At 36.7% G+C, this 20024-nt stretch overlaps 1 protein-coding gene and 1 long non-coding RNA gene across 2 annotated transcripts; one reads left to right on the top strand and one right to left on the bottom strand.

Annotated features, from left to right (window-relative positions):
• Window positions 1-3785: 3785 nt before the first annotated feature.
• Window positions 3786-5065, bottom strand: LOC123320865. The gene is made up of 3 exons (XR_006538813.1): window positions 5025-5065; window positions 4809-4901; window positions 3786-3956 (listed from the first exon to the last, which is right to left on the bottom strand). It is a non-coding gene; the product is annotated as an uncharacterized LOC123320865 (long non-coding RNA).
• A 6778-nt stretch (window positions 5066-11843) lies between these two features.
• Window positions 11844-19107, top strand: LOC123321007. The gene is made up of 3 exons (XM_044908508.1): window positions 11844-11982; window positions 13997-16364; window positions 16458-19107. The coding sequence occupies exons 1-3, from the start codon at window positions 11844-11846 to the stop codon at window positions 19105-19107; spliced, it is 5157 nt and encodes a 1718-aa protein (XP_044764443.1).
• Window positions 19108-20024: the final 917 nt, after the last annotated feature.

Below are 20024 nucleotides of genomic sequence, written 5' to 3'. Positions count from 1 at the left end.
TTGTAAGGTTCTTATCTCTGTTTTTTCATGTATCATACGAAGATATGTATGGTACCCCATTGACATTTTTCCGGTTTATTCGAAGACTTAACAATGAATCTTATCTACTAACTCTAACTCTATCATGTTCCTACATCCTTGAATAGACTAATTAGGCCGGATAAGCAGTTGGCGGTCAGTGCTACTTACCTTCTTTACACTGAGAGAAACGTTTATTTACATACAAATTCATAGTTTGTTAAAACCATATAAATTGAGTGATAATAATCATTATTTATTATGAATGAAATTTATCGAATACAAAAGCTTAAAATAAAATTAACAGCTTAAATACAAATATCAATGAAGTTACAATCGCATTTTCATATGACAAAAAAAAATATATTTTAGTAGAAGATACATGTTTCGGCGCATCTTGGTATGTTCACCTCAAATATAACAATTTATTAACACGAAGAAGTGTCTTATTTCATTCGATCTTATATAGTTCGAAAATATCTGAGTTTTATGTGCTACTTCCAACTAATAAATATTTGTTGCATAAAAGTAATGAAATACAAGCATATCTTCCTAGTGCAAATTACGTTAACCAAGCTTGTCTTTGATCGGCTGATTTGTTGTTCTGCTTTATCCTGCAGGCCTGCATCCTTCGTGCATCAGCTTCACGCGATCTATTTCTTTTAACGTTTGTGGTGTTTTCTCTTGCCGCTTGGCCATTGGATATCGATTTATATTATTCTGCTCTTTCATTCTGTTCCTCATGTATCGGTAAAAAAGTAGGTAATCTACTCGTTTTTCGGATGTTATAATCGGCATTATAACATCACTACAACAGGAAATTTGGAATTTGAAGGATTATCGATGTATTAAAAGATAGGTTCCGTAATTATTTTGTTTCTTCTTTATGGAGCCTGTTGTAACAATGAAATGAACTGACGAGTTAATATTCTAAATCTATTTAATCTAGAAACAAATATTTTCAAGAATTAAAGCAGTCTAATAGACTTTCGATTCAGCGAACAGCTGTTCTATTTTTGAGTGTGTTCTCATAGTCTTGATGTGTTTTATATTGAATATTGTTTAAACTCCAATCTAGTTTTGAATGGAACAGCTGATGTTATAATTATATATTTTTTTATTCCTTATTCCTGAACACAATAATTACATAGTTGATTCCTTGAAATTATCCCCTATTTTGCAATGCAGTTATTTACTGAAACGGAATTAAAATTCTCATTACCGAGGAAAGTAGTAGGTACAGTTGATGTTCTGGCAAATTTTGTAATGAAAAGAACTTTCTTCAAACATTGATGCCAAAAATTATAGTGAAGGATTGGTGCTGATTACCGATAACGAAAGAAATTTCGCTTTAGTAGTATATTTTTGAAAGAATCAAAATTAAATCAACAACCTTTCATCAAACTTCCTCCTCCCGTTTCTCAATGGCCAATTACACTTCACCTTGCACTTGCACTTAGATTTATATCCAAATAGTCGACAAAGTTTCATGAACCGTGACGGATGGTACTCGATTCTTGTAGAAAACTTGATTCAGATATAAGATATTTAACATCCTTCTGAAAATAACGTTTGGAGTGTTGGACTCTATGTAGGTATAGAGCAATACATAAAATGAGAAAATTTAAAGTCATTCAAACTTTCAGCTTCCACTATCACTATAAATGAGGTGAAAATTTTTTACCATCTGCGATAGATAATGAGAACAGAAACAAAGAAGAAACTTTATATTTAAGTCACAAACTTTAACATATAACGGATCTAAAATAAAGAGGAAGACATTGATTCGGTTTGAAAATAGTTGCGGAAGAAGTTTATGCGATTTGACCACACGAGAATAAGGAACACAAAATTCCACGATATTTGATATTGTTTCTCAGGTATATTACTCTTGTTGTTAAATGCACCGGAGGTAAAACCGTGAATTTTGTGGTCAATTTTGTAAACGGTTGGGGCTTACGGAGCAGCTGGAATTTGATAATGGAAGGGATGTTTTTATTATTCTATTTTTGAAATTGACCACAGCCTTGCTAAACTGAGTTGTGCCTTCGAGTCCATTTCACCTGGTGATAAGGCCGTGTTCTGTGTTTCGGTATATATTATCAGAATGCTATAGAGGACTGAACCCTGGACTGCCCATATTTTTTGGTCCAATAATAATAGTAAAAATAGGAAATAAAGATATGTCATGAATTCGAAAAAACGCCAAAAAATTGAATGCAAATAAATGCCAAAAAATTGCTTCTTTTGGAGAGGATGGTTACCCACTGTTCAACCTAACTACTTCGAAATTTTTCGAAATTATGTACCTGACTACTCGAAAAGGCGAAACAGTCGGGGTGTACGATTCGCTAATAACATTCGTCTGTTACTAATGGTTCTTTTCTAATTTATGGCTCTCACGTATAGGTAGCAGTAGGATTGCAGGTGCTGGTAGAGATCGCTGAATGTTTGATGAGAAGTTTCAATCAAATATTCTTCGATTACATAATACATTGAAAAGAAATGTAGGATAGGCATGATGGGTGAAAAAAATTATCTCCAATTCTTAGTAGATTCCATAAAGGCGAAATAGCCTAAAGATTTTAGGCTTTTTTTAGGTAAAGGATAGGTCTGCCTTTATTGCCTACCCTTACTAGCCATATTATGTGCTATCTCAGAAGAAATTTCACCTTTCTTGTGAAGTCAAATAAAACAACTCTGAAATTTCGTAAAATTTATTTTCAATAATTATACTTTTTTACTTTCATGGATGTTCGAACAGCACTATCAAAGAAAAGTCGTAATTTTTCTCTTTCGTTCAGTTATGGTCCATATTTTCTCTCGTCATTCTCCTTGGCCGATCGATTAATCAGTAGTGAAATAATGTGTGTTAAATTTTGGTTCATTATACAATATGTTTTAGGTACCCAAGTTCAGACGTTGTTTCACTTCATATTTCTCGTTTGCCTCTATTGCAAAGTCGGTTATTTGAAATCTTCTAGTTTATATGCAAACGTAAGAATCTACTTCGATTGTGTCAGTGACGTCCATACTTTTCTCATTTTCTTCTTTTTGATTCCAGAAATAATACTTTCTACTCACATTAGATATTTTCACCTTCACGGATCTTCGTTCACTTCCGTCTTGAATTGATTAAAAATGTTTCCTCTTCTTATGAATCGTTAATGCCCGTTCATCGTAGGTTCCAAAATCACAAATGTTGCATCTGAGATAAGTCGTCATATGATTGGGACTATCCATTAAATGTTTTATCAATTCAGCTATCGAATTTAAGTGACGAAAACACCCTGGGCATCTCATAGCCAAATTATGATTCCTATTCTTATGTACCATCAGTGTACTGTAGCTAAGTGTTTTAAATTCACAAACCTCACAGTAGAATTTTTTTTCTATTTTATTCCCCTTCTTGAAACAATGAGGTTTGGGTGTTATAACAATCCTGAAAAAGCAAAAATAAATAGTAAAATATTCACTCAGTGATTTTTGATTGAAGTGGCTACAAAATTCCAAGCACAATAAACTGTTTTATATTTATAATAAAATAAAAACCCATTTTGAGAGAAGACAAAATAATTTGATATGATATGATATGATGATTATGCGGAAATGTAAATTTTTGATAGATGTATACTCACTTTTCTTTGTTACCTTCCTTCTTCACCTCGATGTTCAAGTTCTCATCCGACTTGTACCTGTATTTTTTTTCTCGTCTCGGTTGAATTATCTTTTTCTGTGAGTTTCTTTTCCCATATGGTATCATGTGATCAGGATTTTTTCGAAAATGCTCCATGCTTGCATTTGGAGATGTCGTGCAAACACGGCAGATTGGACATTTGTACCAGCGGTATTTATGTATCACAAATATGTGATTCAGAAATATTCTCAAATCTGTCGTCGGAAATGAACAATCTGTGCAGGTAAATTTCTTACTCCTTCTGAAAGAGAATATAATAAGTTATGATGAACTATTCTCGTTCCTTTTAAAATCTCACGAAAGACCCGTAGTTCAGTTGATGTTTCAAAAAACAGTGCATTCGGAAAAACATTTAGGTGAGCTTACAAGTCTAAGGAATCATGGTGAAATGGTTGTGAATCCTTGTTTTCTAAGTTGTCAATAAGTAGTCAATTCGATAATACCAAATAATTTTTATACATACATCTTGCGAAGTATTTTATGTTGTTTTGTTTCTAATGCTGGAATCAAAAGATTATTCTCACATCGGATTACAGAGCCGAACTGACTATTCGTCGCTATTCGTGTGCCTATGTGTTCAATGTTCAGTGTGCGCATATAAGGAATATTCAACAGGTTATTTGGAAGAAGTATTTTGTAGGGGCAATGATAAAGTGATATCTGATGATATATTGATTCAACTCACTTTAAAAACGCAACATGGATTCTCAATTCTTCCCCTTATATGTTGCTTGGACTCAATTTAGTTAAAGTTGTACAATACTTCCATTCGCCCTATACTTCACAACGCTATTTATTTCCATTATGACAGATACGATAAAAAGCAAACTTTAAAGCTCATGTTCCCTATCGATTACGAAGTCTATTGCGAATGTAAATTTCATGCCAACTTCCGATCCAAAGTGTCACTCGGTAAGCGAAGCGATTACGAAAAATGCTATTCTTTAATTTCTCCAGATAATTCTAAGTATCTCACAAAAATGTACATCAATATGAGCAACCTATTTTCAACATGAACAACATGATTACAGTACAATTTAAAATATTTGAAATTTCTGAAAAATAATTATAAAAATTTATTATATTTACTTACATAGACGCCCTATTAGCAACAGAGGAATGGGGTGCTTTTTCTTTTCCGTTGATAGTAAAATTAACACGTTCATTCGATTGTATCTGCTTGCATCTGAAATAATAAATAAAATTTTTAGATATGCAAACATAACAATTATATATATGACAATGGAACTTAAAAAATCGTGGGTTTCAGAGAGAGATTTAACTGAAACGTAACATTATTATTTTTCACCTTTTCTAAGTTTGCTCAACCTCATATTTTGCACTTACAAGTAACAAATTTTCAGAATTTTTGATTTGACAATGACGTAAACCAAAACATGTAACCGGATGATTTGAATACAAGGTTCCACCACTGAAATGCTTTATAGACTTTTTCTTTCCTCTTCTTCATACCCAACGCTTCAAAATGAGATTTTATGAGATTATATTATTAAGAGGTCGGCGGAAAAAGTCTGTTCTGCCATGTATCTAATCGGCTTAAGAATAATTCATAATGAGGTTTCATTCGAAGCGCTCTTTCGACTTGACTGAAATATTAGCTATTTATACAACAAGTTCAATGAATTTTAGGTTCTTCGTCGAAAGAGGCCATCACAAAAAAAAAGAATGGTGATCGATAGTGCATTCTTCGATGAAATGAATGAATTGAATACTGAAGGGACGATCAGGATATCGAAGTTTGAAATTGACAGCAAAACGAAGCTTATCGAGTATCTACGAGTACAACACGAGGCTTTTCTTTAAAAAATATGTTAGCCACATTTTTCCGATGACACGAAAATGTGGTAACGTCAGAGATTTCTGAAAGACAATCACCCACATCGTACTGGCATAGATATATAAACATATTTGTTTAGAATTGATTGAAAGTATTGAAAGAATTATAAGTAATGTATGTATTAAATATGACACTTGCCTCTAAATATTTTCACCTGTTGAATTTCTTTCACATAAAGTGTATAAAATAGTTAGGTACTACATATTATAAATTTTGAATTCTGAATTGTTCTCTACTTACTCTTGATTTGGTTGTAAATGTGTTCTGTGGATATGCTGGTCCAGAATATCCCTGAAGTATGAAAAGAATTCGCATTTGGAACACTTGAATACCTGAATATTCCAAGGAAATTCATTTTATTATTTATAAAAATGAAAACCTAAAACTTGATGAAGGACGCGTCAATTCGAATGATGAGTAAATAAAAATGAAAATGTTCAGATGCATAGGTACCTACATCTAGTACCCGGTACTTGTCTACAAAGAGCTTCGTTTCCAAAGATTCTCTGATACGTCGTGCGTGTAATAATGATTAAAGTACATTATTCGACAACCATTTTCTTTCTCCACCATTTCGTATTTAATTAGATTCGTGTTTCCAACTTCCAAGAATGCAGATATTCTTTCCGTATATTCTCTATGTCTCAGTTGATCAAGCCATAATGTGAATCGTTATTGTTTTGGATTTGTACAGTCCGGAAGATTATCCCAAACAGGATCGAACCCTCGATTGATAACTCAAAGAAGTGTGAACGAGATCTCTACTCAAATTCGAACACCCCCCATATACTCGTGGAGAATCTATACTAAATTTCTTATATACATATAACTACAAGGTTAGTGTTTCTCTTTTCACAGCAGAATTTGAAGAAGAATGAAATAAACTGTTTCCCTTAAAATCACCTGCTCATGCAAAACAGTCAAAATGACGAAGTTGGAATAAACCTCCATAAAATACATCCGTCTGTGATCTGCATTATCGACAATAATTATTTCATTTCATTATGAAAATAATAAAAATATTCTCCCTATGATTGAATCTGAAATATGGATTCGCTTAGAACAATGCTGGGTGTATGGTTTATGATTGGAAATGAAATTAAATGGCAACTTTGGATGTTCGCGTGTTTGTTCTCATTTCAGCAGTTGAAAATGCATATAATTTAGATGTCTGCACACTCTCGCAAGGCGTCAAAAATGGAGTAAAGGTACGGAAGCACTAATATCACTATATCCTGTCACAATATTTGCACGTTGTTTATCCCTCCTTTTACTATGCAACAAATTTCCCAAATATTTTATGATTGTAACAGGCATCTCGCAACAAATGAACGAGAATCGATATCAATTACAACCTACACAAAGTAGTCTAGAAGTGAGAGGAATGATAGCTTCGGCATCTTGAGTGATTCATATAGGTGATTTTTGGTTAAATTATTTAGATATTTTGATGAGTTCTATTTTATATATTTGAATTAAAAAAATTTCAATACCCGCTGTATAGATGAATGTTTCGGAGCTTTCCATTGAAATTGAATTTCTATCTGCCGACAAATTTTTTATTGTTTATTTCCCATTAAAAATTTATCTTTTATTCATACTTAGTAAAAGTTAAGATTTATGTTTCTTGTAGTTCTGAAAATATGAATTAGAGTTGAAATAACTTTCGTGTAGAACCTCAGTCAGCAGAAACACACGAATAAGAATAATAATTGAATTCATACCTAATAATAGTACAAAACTTACCTTCTGTTTTTGCAGTTTCCGGACACCTTCTCTTATTCTCACTTTTGGCTTGATAACGTCACTGCAAAAATATAAATTCGTTATTCTCTGTATTATTTCTGGAATGAACCGCTATATTGCGGCTTTGGTGAAAATTTTGAAGTCTCTTCGAAATTTCGTGATAAAAAAATATGATTACTAAAACAAAACTGAAAGAATTGTTCATGCAATTCCGAAAATACGTTAAAGAAGTATCATTACGGGTCTACCAAAATTCTTCAATTGTTTTGATATATATATTTATATATATTCAATTTATTTCGGATTTATATCAAGTTTCAATTAACAAAAAATTATTATGTTTTAAGAATGACGTTATCTGCTTGAATTGTCCAACAAAGCATTTTCCACGTATCTGATTCGAAAATGCATGTAATACACAATTTTCGGTTAGAATAATCATCAGTTAGAAAATGAACATTAATCGTCAGGTGGCGCGAAGTGTGGAACGACCTGCATATAATTTGTTTTGAATATAAGTGGTAGTATATGGTAGAAATCACTCACCTTTTTGGTATCATACTTGTTGGCCTCACACTTTCAACTATTTCGTAATTGCGATTTTTCCATAAACCCGAATTCGTTTTGAAGACGTAGGGTGTGGACTTGGGTACCGATGTTCGGTAACATTCCTTCTGTTGTAAACATTGATCTTTCACTTCGAAAATTTGGGAATAGGTAGGTGGAGTTGATGAAGATGAATCGGATTCCGCTAATCCTTCATCACAGATGCCCGAATCTGGTGAAATAATCGAATTTTGGAGTTGAGTGTCCGGTGCTTGATGGGAACTATGTCCATTAAACATATCATCTACTTTTATTGGCTCCTGCTCAAAAAGCGAATTCCAATCCGTCATATATTGGTCGGAATGAGATCGATTTATCTGCGTGGCCGATTCGGCAGAGACATTTGATTCACCCAATCCCAAAATCCTTTCAAATTCGACATCAGTGAGTTGACCATGAATCATTCCGAAGTTGTCGAAGTTGTTCGATGCGGAAGAGACTTTGGCTTTTTCCGAACACAAAACCTTTTCGCAGTGTTGGGAAAATGATTGCTCTGATTCGAAACTCACTCCGTGTTTATTAGACAAGGAAAAATCAGGTTGATTGATATTGTTCGATTCAGCAAAGCTTTCGGTTTCTTCCAGACGCAAAATCATTTCCAATTCCTCATTGCTGAGTTGTTGTGGTGATGGCTGAAGTTCTGAAGTTATTCCGAAGATGTCAAACAATGAATAATCAGATTGATTCATTCTGTTCCCTTCGGCAGATACTTTGGCTTTCTCCACACACATAATTCTTTCGAATTCCTCATCGCTGAGGTGAGGAGTTGATTGCTGTGATCCGAGATTCTTCCCGAAAGTGTTAGTCAAGGAAGAAGCAGGTTGATTGATCTTGTTCGAATCAACAGAGGTTTTGGCTTCTTCCAGACAACAAATCATTTCCATTTCCTCATTGCTTAGTTGGGGTATTGATTGCTGAGATTCTAAACTCATTCCGAAGATGTCATCAGACAATGAATAATCATATTGGTACATTTTATTCGTTTGGGTAGAGGCTTTTTCCGAAAACAAAACCTTTTCGCTGAGTTCCTGTGATTCGAATCCCATTCCGGAGTTGTAAGACAAGGAAGAATCAGGCTGACAGATCTTGTTCGAGTCAGCGAAGATTTTAGCTTCTGCCAGACGCACAATCATTTCCAATTCCTCATTGCTGTGTTGTTGTGGTGATGGCTGAGGTTCTGAAGTTTTTCCTAAGATGTCAGAAAATGAATAATCAGATTGTTTTTTGTTCGATTCGGCAAAACTTTTGGCTTTCTCCACACACAAAATCCTTTCGAATTCCTCATCGCTGAGATGAGGAGTTGATTGCTGTGATCCGAGATTCTTCCCGAAAGTGTTAGTCAAGGAAGAAGCAGGTTGATTGATCTTGTTCGAATCAACAGAGGTTTTGGCTTCTTCCAGACAACAAATCATTTCCATTTCCTCATTGCTTAGTTGGGGTATTGATTGCTGAGATGCTAAACTCATTCCGAAGATGTCATCATACAATGAATAATCATATTGTTTCATTTTGTGAGATTCGGTAGAGACTTTGGCTTTTTCCGAACACAAAACCTTTTCGCTGAGTTGGGAAGCTGATTGCTGTGATTCGAATCTCACTCCGGAGTTTTTAGACAAAGATGAATCAGGTTGATAGATCTTGTTCGAGTCAGTAAAAATTTTGTCTTCTTCCAAACCCAAATTCTTTTCGATGTCCTTTCTACTGAGTTGGCCAAGTGGTTCGGAACTAATTCCGAAGGCGTTAAACAGGAAAGCGTCCATTCTGTAAAGAAAAAAAAATTAGGATAAAGTAATTGGAAAGAGTATTTTCTGAACATCGATAATTATTCGATAAGAAAAGGAACAATCAACGTCTTACTTATGTTTTGTCCCTCAGGATGTTCATTTTCTTGTCGATATTTATATAAAATACAAGGAAGAGTATTCTGATTTCGCGCTTCAAATTGAAAATCATAAAACTGTTATTATGAGTTGTGTGTTTTCAATTAACGGGCTTATGAGGTACCTCATTACACTTACCTTTGTTAAAACTCATACATATGCTATATTGTTTGATAGTCAAAATGGAATGTGGTAGTGAAGAAGAAGAGGAAAACGAACAACATCATACTGGATACATTCGCTCCAAAGAGTCACCAAAGCAATACAAGCGCAACAAGAAAATCCCCAAAACCAATAATTGGTACTCAGAAAACTAACTCAGTGGTACCTAAAATGATAATGTCATACATTCATGTATTCCGACTAAATCCTGACACTACAGAGAATAAGCTGTGTGATTTTTTCAAACCGCATATACCAGACTTTAAATGTGAAAAATTGAAATCAAGACAACCGGAGATATATTCATCATTCAAAGTTCCATTTCCGGCAGAATATTTGCAGGATGCCATGAGTGCAGATTTTTGGCCGGAAGGAGTAGCTGTTAATAGGATTTTCCTCAAGCGTCACCAGTCGGTTCCAGTGCTTCAACAAATAAACAAAACGTCATCAGCTTCCAGGATAATAAGCAATGGCAAAGCTTCTCTAATGACTTCATAAATATTTTCAATATACGTTTTCCCTTGAAATATATTACACTGGATACTCATTGATGCTAGATATTAAAACCTCGGATAATAAGACTAAAGCCATGTGGAAAATATGCAATGAAATTAGGAATGAAGGCAGTTTTGAAAATACAACTTCTAAATCACCTCAGGAAACAGCGGATGATTACAATGAATTATTGGTTCAATTGATCCCGAACACGAATAAAAATCTCAATAATTCAAAATTTGCTTGCAATATTGAAACCAATACATCTTTTTACGTGAAGCCCTTTACCATAGAGGAGATTGTTGAGATATTTAGGAAACTGAAAAGCAATTCAAGTTCTGGAATTGGCGAAATTCCAGTTAAAATTGTTCAATTGAGTGTTGATGCTATCTCTTCAATATTGTGTCATATAGTGAAGGTTTGGGGTGTTTCCTGAGCAGCTGAAGCTATCGGTGATAATTCCAATATTCAAGTATGGGGATCCTGAGGACTGGAAAAAATATAGGCCTATAAGCCTGTTGAATAGTTTTTCGAAAGTATTTGAGCTAGCAGTGGTGACTAGACTTCTGATATATTACAATATTCATGATCTTTTCCATCCGTCTCAACATGGATTTTTGAAAAATCGGTCCACCCAAACGGCTATATATTTCAATTCACTAATAATATTTTGAAGTTCCTGGAAAAAGGAATGTTAGTTTCAGGATTATTCATCGATCTATTTAAGGCATTTGATTGCCTGAATAAAGATTTTCTCATTGAAAATCTCGGAAAATATGGAATTGTGGGTTTTCGATATTTTCTCTTCTCCATTATTCATTATAATTTTTCTTTATTATTTCTCTGGGAGGAAATTCACCTCAAATATTGTTTGTTCACTTTGGAATTTCTTATTGATTTGAATTACGTGGACTTGTTGAGGGTAGCACATGTTCGTGGTGTGATGTGGAAACCAGTACGAAGTCAATCGCCGCAAGAACCTCTACGAAGTGTTCACGAAATTCGCTATCATTGCATGAGATAGCACTTTCCTACACTCGATTTTAGTATTCGTTTGCTGATTGAATTTACACCAGTGTAGAGGACATCTACATCTCTTTTTTGTAGATAAACTACATTTGCTTCACACTGGTGTAAATCAAATCGACATTGAGTGTAGAAAAGTGCTACACTTTTTATGCAAACGAAAGGACCTAATGATAAATGATATGTGTGAAGTTGCAGATTCGATCGAAGATACCGAGTCGACGAATTTTGTGGATGATTCCAAATATTCAATAGCGGAACGTAATATAAGTGAACTGCAGCTGAAATGCGAAGTTATATACCAACGTGGCTATCAAGGAACAATTTCAGTTTGAATAGAAAGAAGACGGACATTATGGTTTTTCGTTCCAACAGATTGAAAGAGGACAAGCTGATGATTGATTTGGGTGAGGACAAAGTGAAAACATCATTAATAATAAGAAAAGAATCAGCTTTGTTCAAAGCTTTGGATATGTATATTTTGAAGAGGGTTGGTGAGATACAGCATCCTTGTCATTGCCTTTCGTTACTGAAAACTCCTTGGTAACATATCTGCCTGATTCAACCTTAGATTTTGAGTCTATATATAGTTCTTTCAATGCCTGTATGTACGTATGATTTATATTAGACTGCTCCAGTACTTCCAACAGTATTGTAATTGCAACGGTATCATACGCTTTTTAAAGGTCCACGAATTTTATATGTGTTTCTATGTTTCTAGCTGCCCTTTTCTCAATAACCTGTTGTAGACAGAATACATTATCGGTGCCTGACCTTCCTGCACGAAATCTACTCTGCTATTTCCCTTCCCCCCTTCACGGCAGACAAGAAAGAAAGACGAAATATTTAAATGTGAAGCATGATTGACGAATGGCAACTTGTGTGGGAAAGAGGCGAGACAATGAGATGTAGAGTTCCAGAATTACATCTCGGAGGAAAGAGAGCGAGCAGACTTTGCTCTGATTCGTAGATAGACATAGATCTGCGCTTTTATTGGACGGTATTGACGTAACAGATTGAAAAGAATGAAAAGATGCGATTCTGGAACAAGATAAGAGAATTTTAGAGATCTAGGCAATGAGAGACTCGGGTCGACATTCAAAGCAACTCAGTTGTTGACTGGGCATGGACACATGTTAGCCTACCTAAGCATCTTTAAATTGAGACCCACAGATGGAGAGTGCGAGTGCAAAACAGGGCGTGATGACATGGAACACATCATGATATACTGCAGGCTGGATCACAGGGTCGAAGCGTAACGAAACATAAAAAAAAAGTACTGGAACCTAAGATTAGAACTAAGAGACAAAAAAATTTTCAACAAAAAGAATATAGAGAAGATGAACGAGTGGGCTCAGAGACTCATACCCGACAGTGACATCACATCACATCCCGCCTTTAGGTGCCTCTCAATTGAGGTTGGACTAGTGCGGGTACGTGGTCGATTGATAAAGAATTAAAAGTAATGTAAAAAAGTCTACATATGTAGGTATGTGATGGCATATAGGCGCACAATGTTGACGAATTGCTTCATTCCTCATCTGCGATAATCAGTTCTTGCAAAAAAGAGTTCTTGTTTCTTCCCTCCACATCCACATAGTCTTTCTCAACTGCAAAACTGACCGCCATTTTCAATAGCCAATTGAGCCATTCTTTCGATCCTTACTTTGTAATCTTTTGAACGACATAATAACATTATGTTATGCATAATGAGGTAACTTTCTCATTCATCCACTATATCACTAGCAGCGCGAGGCAAGTGATTGGCAGGTCCCCACACTCTTTATGATCATTGGCTACCTTAGTACCTCTAGAAGACCGCCACTAGTACGATTTTCATTGGCTCGCGAGTTGACTTATTGGCAAGTGTCAACGGTCGCGCTTACTGGTTTTGATAGCAGCTAGAAATTCGAATTTCCAACAATACAGAGTAATAAAAAATCAACATCACCTGTAAACATGGGATTCTTCCATTGTGCAAATTTCGGATTATAAACTGTTCGCGCCACAGCGCTACCGTGATGAGCTGGACCTGCCATCTACCGCATCATTTGCTTTCTTAGAGCTATGTAACATCCACGCGGAAGGAATCTTCCCTTTACTTTAGTCTTAGTCATTTACGAACTTAATCACGAGTCAGTGTTTACATTTACTACATATACATTCACTCACTTACTTTCTCGATGTTAAAAAGAGCAAGTCCAGATTGTAAAAAGCGTTCAGTTCGAAAAACAATAAAGTTACCCTTTAAGTGAAAAGAGTTGTTTTGTTTTTCATCAAGTTAATACAGTCCACGAACACCAACATGGTCCATTCGAGCCAACGGATGTGAAAAAGAAGTGAATAAAAGAGGAGAAAAGCTGGAAATCAGATTGCATTCGGCACCAAGAGGTAGTTGGTGAGTCCGTTCCTGTTTTTCCATTTATCCAGATCTTGTTATTCCCTTTTCACCTGTCGAGTTTTTAAAATAGTCGAAATAGTCGTTTTGTTTCTCAATTATTATTATAGCTCTGCTTGGCGTAGTGTTGAAAATGACCGATTCGTTAACTAGAAAGCGAGGGTCGCTAAAGAGCTCCCTAACAAATTTTGTTAAACACGTAGATAGTAAGAAAGACCTAGATAAACTGAGTGAAACCGACCTGATCCAGCTAGAAGAAAGATTAGATCGCGTGAAAATAGTATTTGATGAGTTCGAGGAGGTGCAAAACCATATAGAATTGGCAGCCTCCGAAGAAGCTCTCCAGAAGGAATATGAAATTAGGGCCACCTTCGAAGACACGTATTACGATTACCGGTCTATTGCCAAGTCCCTGTTAGCAAGTAAAGTAATTGTGGACTTCAACAGTCAAATCTCTTCAAGAAATTCCGCAGTGTCAGAGACAGGTAGTCCTACCAGTATTTTAAGTGGAGTTAAATTGCCAGTTATTGCCCTTCCCAAGTTCCAGGGAAAATATGAAAATTGGTTAGAGTTCAGAGAAACTTTCGAGTCTTTAGTTCATAGCAATGAGTCTCTGAGTTCGATTCAGAAGTATCATTACCTTAGAGCCTCCCTAGAGGGAAGTGCAGCCCTTGTAATCAAAGCAGTTGAATTCACAAGTGCAGGTTACACAGTAGCTTGGCAAGTTTTATGCGATAGATATAATAATACTAGATTATTAGTTCATAATCATATCAAATTAATCTTCGGTTTAGAGTCTATAACAAAGGAAAGTTCTTACAAGTTGCGTAAATTAGTCGATGATCTGTCCAAGCATTTGCGCTCACTAGAACAGAACACAAAAAATTGGGACCCATTATTGATTTTTCTAGCAGCAAGCAAGTTAGATGCTAAAACACTCAGTGAATGGGAAAAGCATTCCTTATCGTGTGATAACCCGACGTTAGAAAATTTACAAACCTTTTTGCGCAACCGTGCAGATTTATTAGAAACCCTTGAATTTAAAAGCGGTTCCAGTAGGTACGTGGCAGATGAAAACAAAAGGAAAGATTTCCGACAAAGTTCCAAATCCCTAGTTTCCAATAATTCTACGGCTTTGTCATGTTTCTTCTGCAAAGAATCTCACTCGATTTATAAATGTGAATCATTTTTAGGTTTGTCATTGGAAAAAAGAATAGAGTTTGTTAAACAGGCCAATCTCTGTAATATTTGTCTACTGAATAACCATTCGAGCAGAAAATGTAGGTCCGGTCCTTGTAAAAAATGCAAAGCTTGGCATAACACTCTTTTACATCCTGAAAATGAATACACAGCGGTTACCAAAGAAAGCGGCTCAAGTTCGAATAACGTAAACTCTTTAGCCAGTGGCGTAGACGTCCTCAATAATTACACAGTGTTATTGTCTACAGCAAAGGTTATAGTTTTTGACGAGTCCAATCAGCCCGTTTCGGTACGTGCACTGTTAGACTCTGGATCGCAATCAAGTTTCATCACGGATAGTTTGCGTCAGCGTTTGGGTATATCAACAAGCAACGCAAGCTTAAACGTTCTAGGTATCTCAGGCAATATTTCAAAAATCAAAGAGAAATGCGTAGTAGATCTAAACTCTCGGTATGGTAAGTTTAAAGCGAGTGTTAACTGTTTCGTTCTTTCTAATATCACCAGTATGACTCCAGCGTGGGGGTTTGATGTTAGTTCGTTAAAAATTCCTAGTGATCTGCAATTGGCGGATCCCGAATTCAATAAGCCCGCTCCCATCGATATGCTTATCGGAGCAGAGTTGTTCTGGGAAATCATCAAGCCTAATAAAATTTCGTGCGGTAGGAACAAGCCAGTATTACAGGACACGGTATTTGGTTGGATCGTCTCCGGTCGCGTTAGTAATGATAACAACGTTCGCAACACTTCATGTCACTTGAGCACAAATCAAGAGTTATGTAGAATACTGTCGAAGTTTTGGGAAACCGAAGAGTGCTCCGTTGTCAAGCCTTGGTCACGCGAAGAAATTGAATGCGAAACAATCTTTGAACAAACCACTCGTAGAGACTCTTCTGGACGTTTCATAGTCACTCTTCCTCTAAAGCAACATCCTAGCTGTTTAGGCGAATCACGTAGTCAAGCACAGAAGTTGTTCCATAGTACCGAACGAAAACTAAGCAAAAACGAATCGCTTAAAATTCTCTATACAAATTTCCTCTCAGAGTACATAGACCTCAATCATATGAGTTTAGCTGAAGAGCAGATAAACGATGATGTATGCGAATATTTCATGCCGCATCACGGAATTTTACGGGAAAACAGCAAGACTACACGTTTAAGAGTAGTTTTCAATGCGTCATTTCCTACCAGTAACGGAATCTCTCTTAACAATATCCAGTATATCGGTCCAATTTTGCAAGAAGACTTGTTGTCAATCATCTTGAGATTTAGACAGCACAAGTACGTTATTTCAGCAGATTGCGCTAAGATGTACCGACAAGTGCTCATCGAACCTAATCAGCGAAACCTTTAAAAAATATTATGGCGTGATAGTCCCGACCAGCCGCTGAAATCATATACGCTAAACACGGTAACCTATGGTCAGGCATGTGCGAGTTACTTAGCAATTCGTTGCCTTTTCGAACTAGCAAAAGTGTGTCAAGACAGCCAGCCATACATTGCGGAAATCATTCGCCGAGATTTCTATGTAGACGATTTGCTTACAGGCGCTGATACTATTGAGCATGCGCAGAGCATTTGCGCTGAAGTTTCATCTGTTTTACTAAGCGGGTGCTTTGAATTAAGAAAGTGGTATTCCAATGAACCAGAAGTTCTAGCTAATATAGATAACAAGGATTCTCCTTGCGGGATCATAGAGTTCGGTCCTGGGGAAAACGCGAAAACGTTAGGATTAACTTGGTCGTGTCTCAATGATAAGCTATTGTACACGTTAGAGAATCTCGATGTCGGTAGTAGATGCACCAAGAGGCTCATTTTATCCGTCACCAAAATTCTGATGCAAAGTTTATGGCTCGAGAAGTTAGGATGGGATGATGCGTTGCCCAGACATCTAGCCGATAGATGGTTCAGATTTTTAAACGATCTGCCGAATTTAGAGAAAATTTCAATATCACGACGAGTAGTTTGCGACAACCCTCCACGTATCGAGTTGCATGGATATTGCGATGCAAGCGAGCGTGCGTTCGGTGCATGCGTGTACGTAAGAAGCATCGACGTCGAGGGTAGGATACATGTCCATTTGTTGACTGCTAAAAGCAAGGTGGCACCTATTAAAACAATAAGTGTGCCATGTTTAGAGTTATGCGGCGCACTAGTTCTTTCTCGATTAGCGGACAAAGTTAAAAAATCAATGACACTCAAGTTTGACGAATGTTTTTTATGGAGCGACTCACAAATCGTTCTTGCTTGGATAAGCGCGAGTCCCAGTTCGTTGAAAGTTTTCGTCGCCAATAGAGTTGCAGAAATTCAGGGTTTAACTGCTAATTGCGAGTGGCGTTATGTACCTACGCGCGACAATCCCGCAGACTTAGTATCAAGAGGGCTCTATCCAAGCGAGTTGTTGGAATCACAACTTTGGTGGCGCGGACCGACCTGGTTGTGCCTAGAAAAAGGCAATTGGCCGAATCATACTTATGCAGTTGTCAACTTGCCGGAGCTAAGGCAGCAAACATGCGTCGCTATTAAAGAGTGTCAGGAAACCTTATTTCCTTTCGAGAGATTTTCAAGTTATACCCATTTGCTGAGAACGGTTGCTTACATGTTGCGATTTGCCAAAAACTGTAGAACGTTTCAGACTGAGCGTGTTTTCGGATGTTTGTCTAAACAAGAGCTGAATCGCGCTCGAACAATTTTATTGAGAATATCACAAATTCAATCCTTTCCCAGAGAAGTGTCTGATCTATCCCAACATCGAAAAATAAATGGCAAGAGCAAATTGTTAAGTTTGACTCCGTTTTCCGATTCTGCTGGCCTTATACGCGTCGGCGGCCGATTAGAATATTCCGATTTGAGTTTCAACAAAAAGCATCCTATAGTTTTGGATTGCGCACATCATTTAACTAAACTGTTGTTTTCTTATGAGCATCTTCGCCACCTACACGTGGGTCCTCATAGCTTGCTAGCCTTTATAAGGGAAGAGTTTTGGCCTATCGGCGGTAGAAATATGGCGCGCTCAATCGTGAGGAAATGCATACGGTGCGCAAGACACAGAGGAGAAACAGTTCAGCCCTTGATGGGAAATTTACCGCGAGAAAGAATCGTTCCATCTCCTCCATTTAGCTGCGTCGGTGTCGACTACGCAGGTCCCTTCATTATACGTCATGGTTTAAGTAGAGGTCGCGGCGGCAAATTGGAAAAGTGCTATATTGGATTATTTATCTGCTTTGCTACAAAGGCTGTGCATCTCGAATTAATTTCAAGTCTTTCAACGGAATCTTTTATGCAATCCTTAAGAAGATTTATTTCCAGGCGTGGAAAGCCCAAAAAGATAGTTTCTGACAACGGCAAAAATTTTGTAGGTGCCTTTCGTGAATTAGGCAAGTTTTTGTCTCAGAAAAAAGACGAATTGACTTCTTCCTCTACTTGTGAGGGCATTGATTGGCAGTTTATCCCCCCATATTCCCCTCACATGGGCGGTCTTTGGGAATCAAATGTGCGATGCGTAAAGTCACACCTGAAACATGTTTTGTCCAATACACACCTTACTTTTGAGGAGTTTAGTACTGTTTTATGTCAGATTGAGGCTATTTTGAATTCTCGACCTCTTTGTCAACTCTCCCCTGATCCAAATGACCTCAGTTCCCTCACTCCGGCTCACTTCCTCATTGGCAGAACGCTGATAGCTGCACCAGAAGAAAATGTCACTGACACAAAGATGAACCGTCTTTCAAGATTCCAGTTAATGCAGAAGATCTGTCAGGATTTTTGGAGAAGATGGGAGCGAGACTATATCGTAGAACTTCAATCCAGACAAAAGTGGAAAAGCGAGCATGGTCAATTGCTCGAAAATCAAATGGTAGTAATCAAGGACGATCAATCCCCACCCACTGAATGGCGTCTTGGACGAGTCATAGCATTACACAAAGGTCAAGATGGCGTAGCTCGCAGTGCCTCAATCCGAACAAGTGCAGGAGTTCTAAAACGGAATTTCCAGAAGATTTGTCCTCTTCCCGTTGAGATTTGAAAGCTTGGGCTTTGCAAAGGGGGCGGCATGTTCGCGCCACAGCGCTACCGTGATGAGCTGGACCTGCCATCTACCGCATCATTTGCTTTCTTAGAGCTATGTAACATCCACGCGGAAGGAATCTTCCCTTTACTTTAGTCTTAGTCATTTACGAACTTAATCACGAGTCAGTGTTTACATTTACTACATATACATTCACTCACTTACTCTCTCGATGTTAAAAAGAGCAAGTCCAGATTGTAAAAAGCGTTCAGTTCGAAAAACAATAAAGTTACCCTTTAAGTGAAAAGAGTTGTTTTGTTTTTCATCAAGTTAATACAGTCCACGAACACCAACATAAACAAACAAAAAAGATTTAGAATCGATTATAATGATTCCCACAGTAGCGCCTATAACCAGAATTTTATTTTTGAGTTCATGCGGTATAACATTGTCTACAAATCATACCTTGGTATCACCATTTACTCCAATGCACAAGGATGAATCATCCTACGGCCAATATAGATTGCTTTGTTAGTTTCGCCATAAATTAAACTATAGAATTACTCCCCGATTTCTGAATTATACCGCGAAAAATTCAATTATTATTACGTGACCGATTTTCATGATAGGTATAATTTATTACGATACGTTCGATCCGAGGACAGCCCAAGACACCAGTTCAAAATGAATGAATATAAGTTCAAACACTCACTAATAAAATTCACAAAATTTTTGTTGTGACCCGTCTCATTTCAGTTCAAAGTTGTAAGCCGAGTCTTAATTAACGTAAAAATGGTGTAACAATAATAGCACTCACAAAATCTCAAGAGAAGAGGTATCTCGGCTCGGCTGAAAGAATTCTTTTGTTCAGTTATTGTTTTTGAATGGAAAATCAATGTGCGTATATATCATAGTCACTGAAGTTTTGATTTTGG

This window comes from Coccinella septempunctata, chromosome 9 (assembly GCF_907165205.1).
Source record: "Coccinella septempunctata chromosome 9, icCocSept1.1, whole genome shotgun sequence".
Lineage (NCBI taxonomy): Eukaryota > Metazoa > Arthropoda > Insecta > Coleoptera > Coccinellidae > Coccinella > Coccinella septempunctata.
The sequence above is the reverse complement of the archived record's forward strand: the minus strand, read 5'-3'. Positions and strand labels throughout refer to the sequence as shown.

Coding starts and splice junctions, on each gene's coding strand:
- LOC123321007 (XM_044908508.1), top strand. CDS start 11,844: ATGGTTTTTCGTTCCAACAGATTGAAAGAGGACAAGCTGATGATTGAT. Junction 11,983..13,996: donor GTATATTTTGAAGAGGGTTG/GTGAGATACAGC, acceptor TTATTATTATAG/CTCTGCTTGGCGTAGTGTTG. Junction 16,365..16,457: donor TTGAGATTTAGACAGCACAA/GTACGTTATTTC, acceptor ATGGCGTGATAG/TCCCGACCAGCCGCTGAAAT.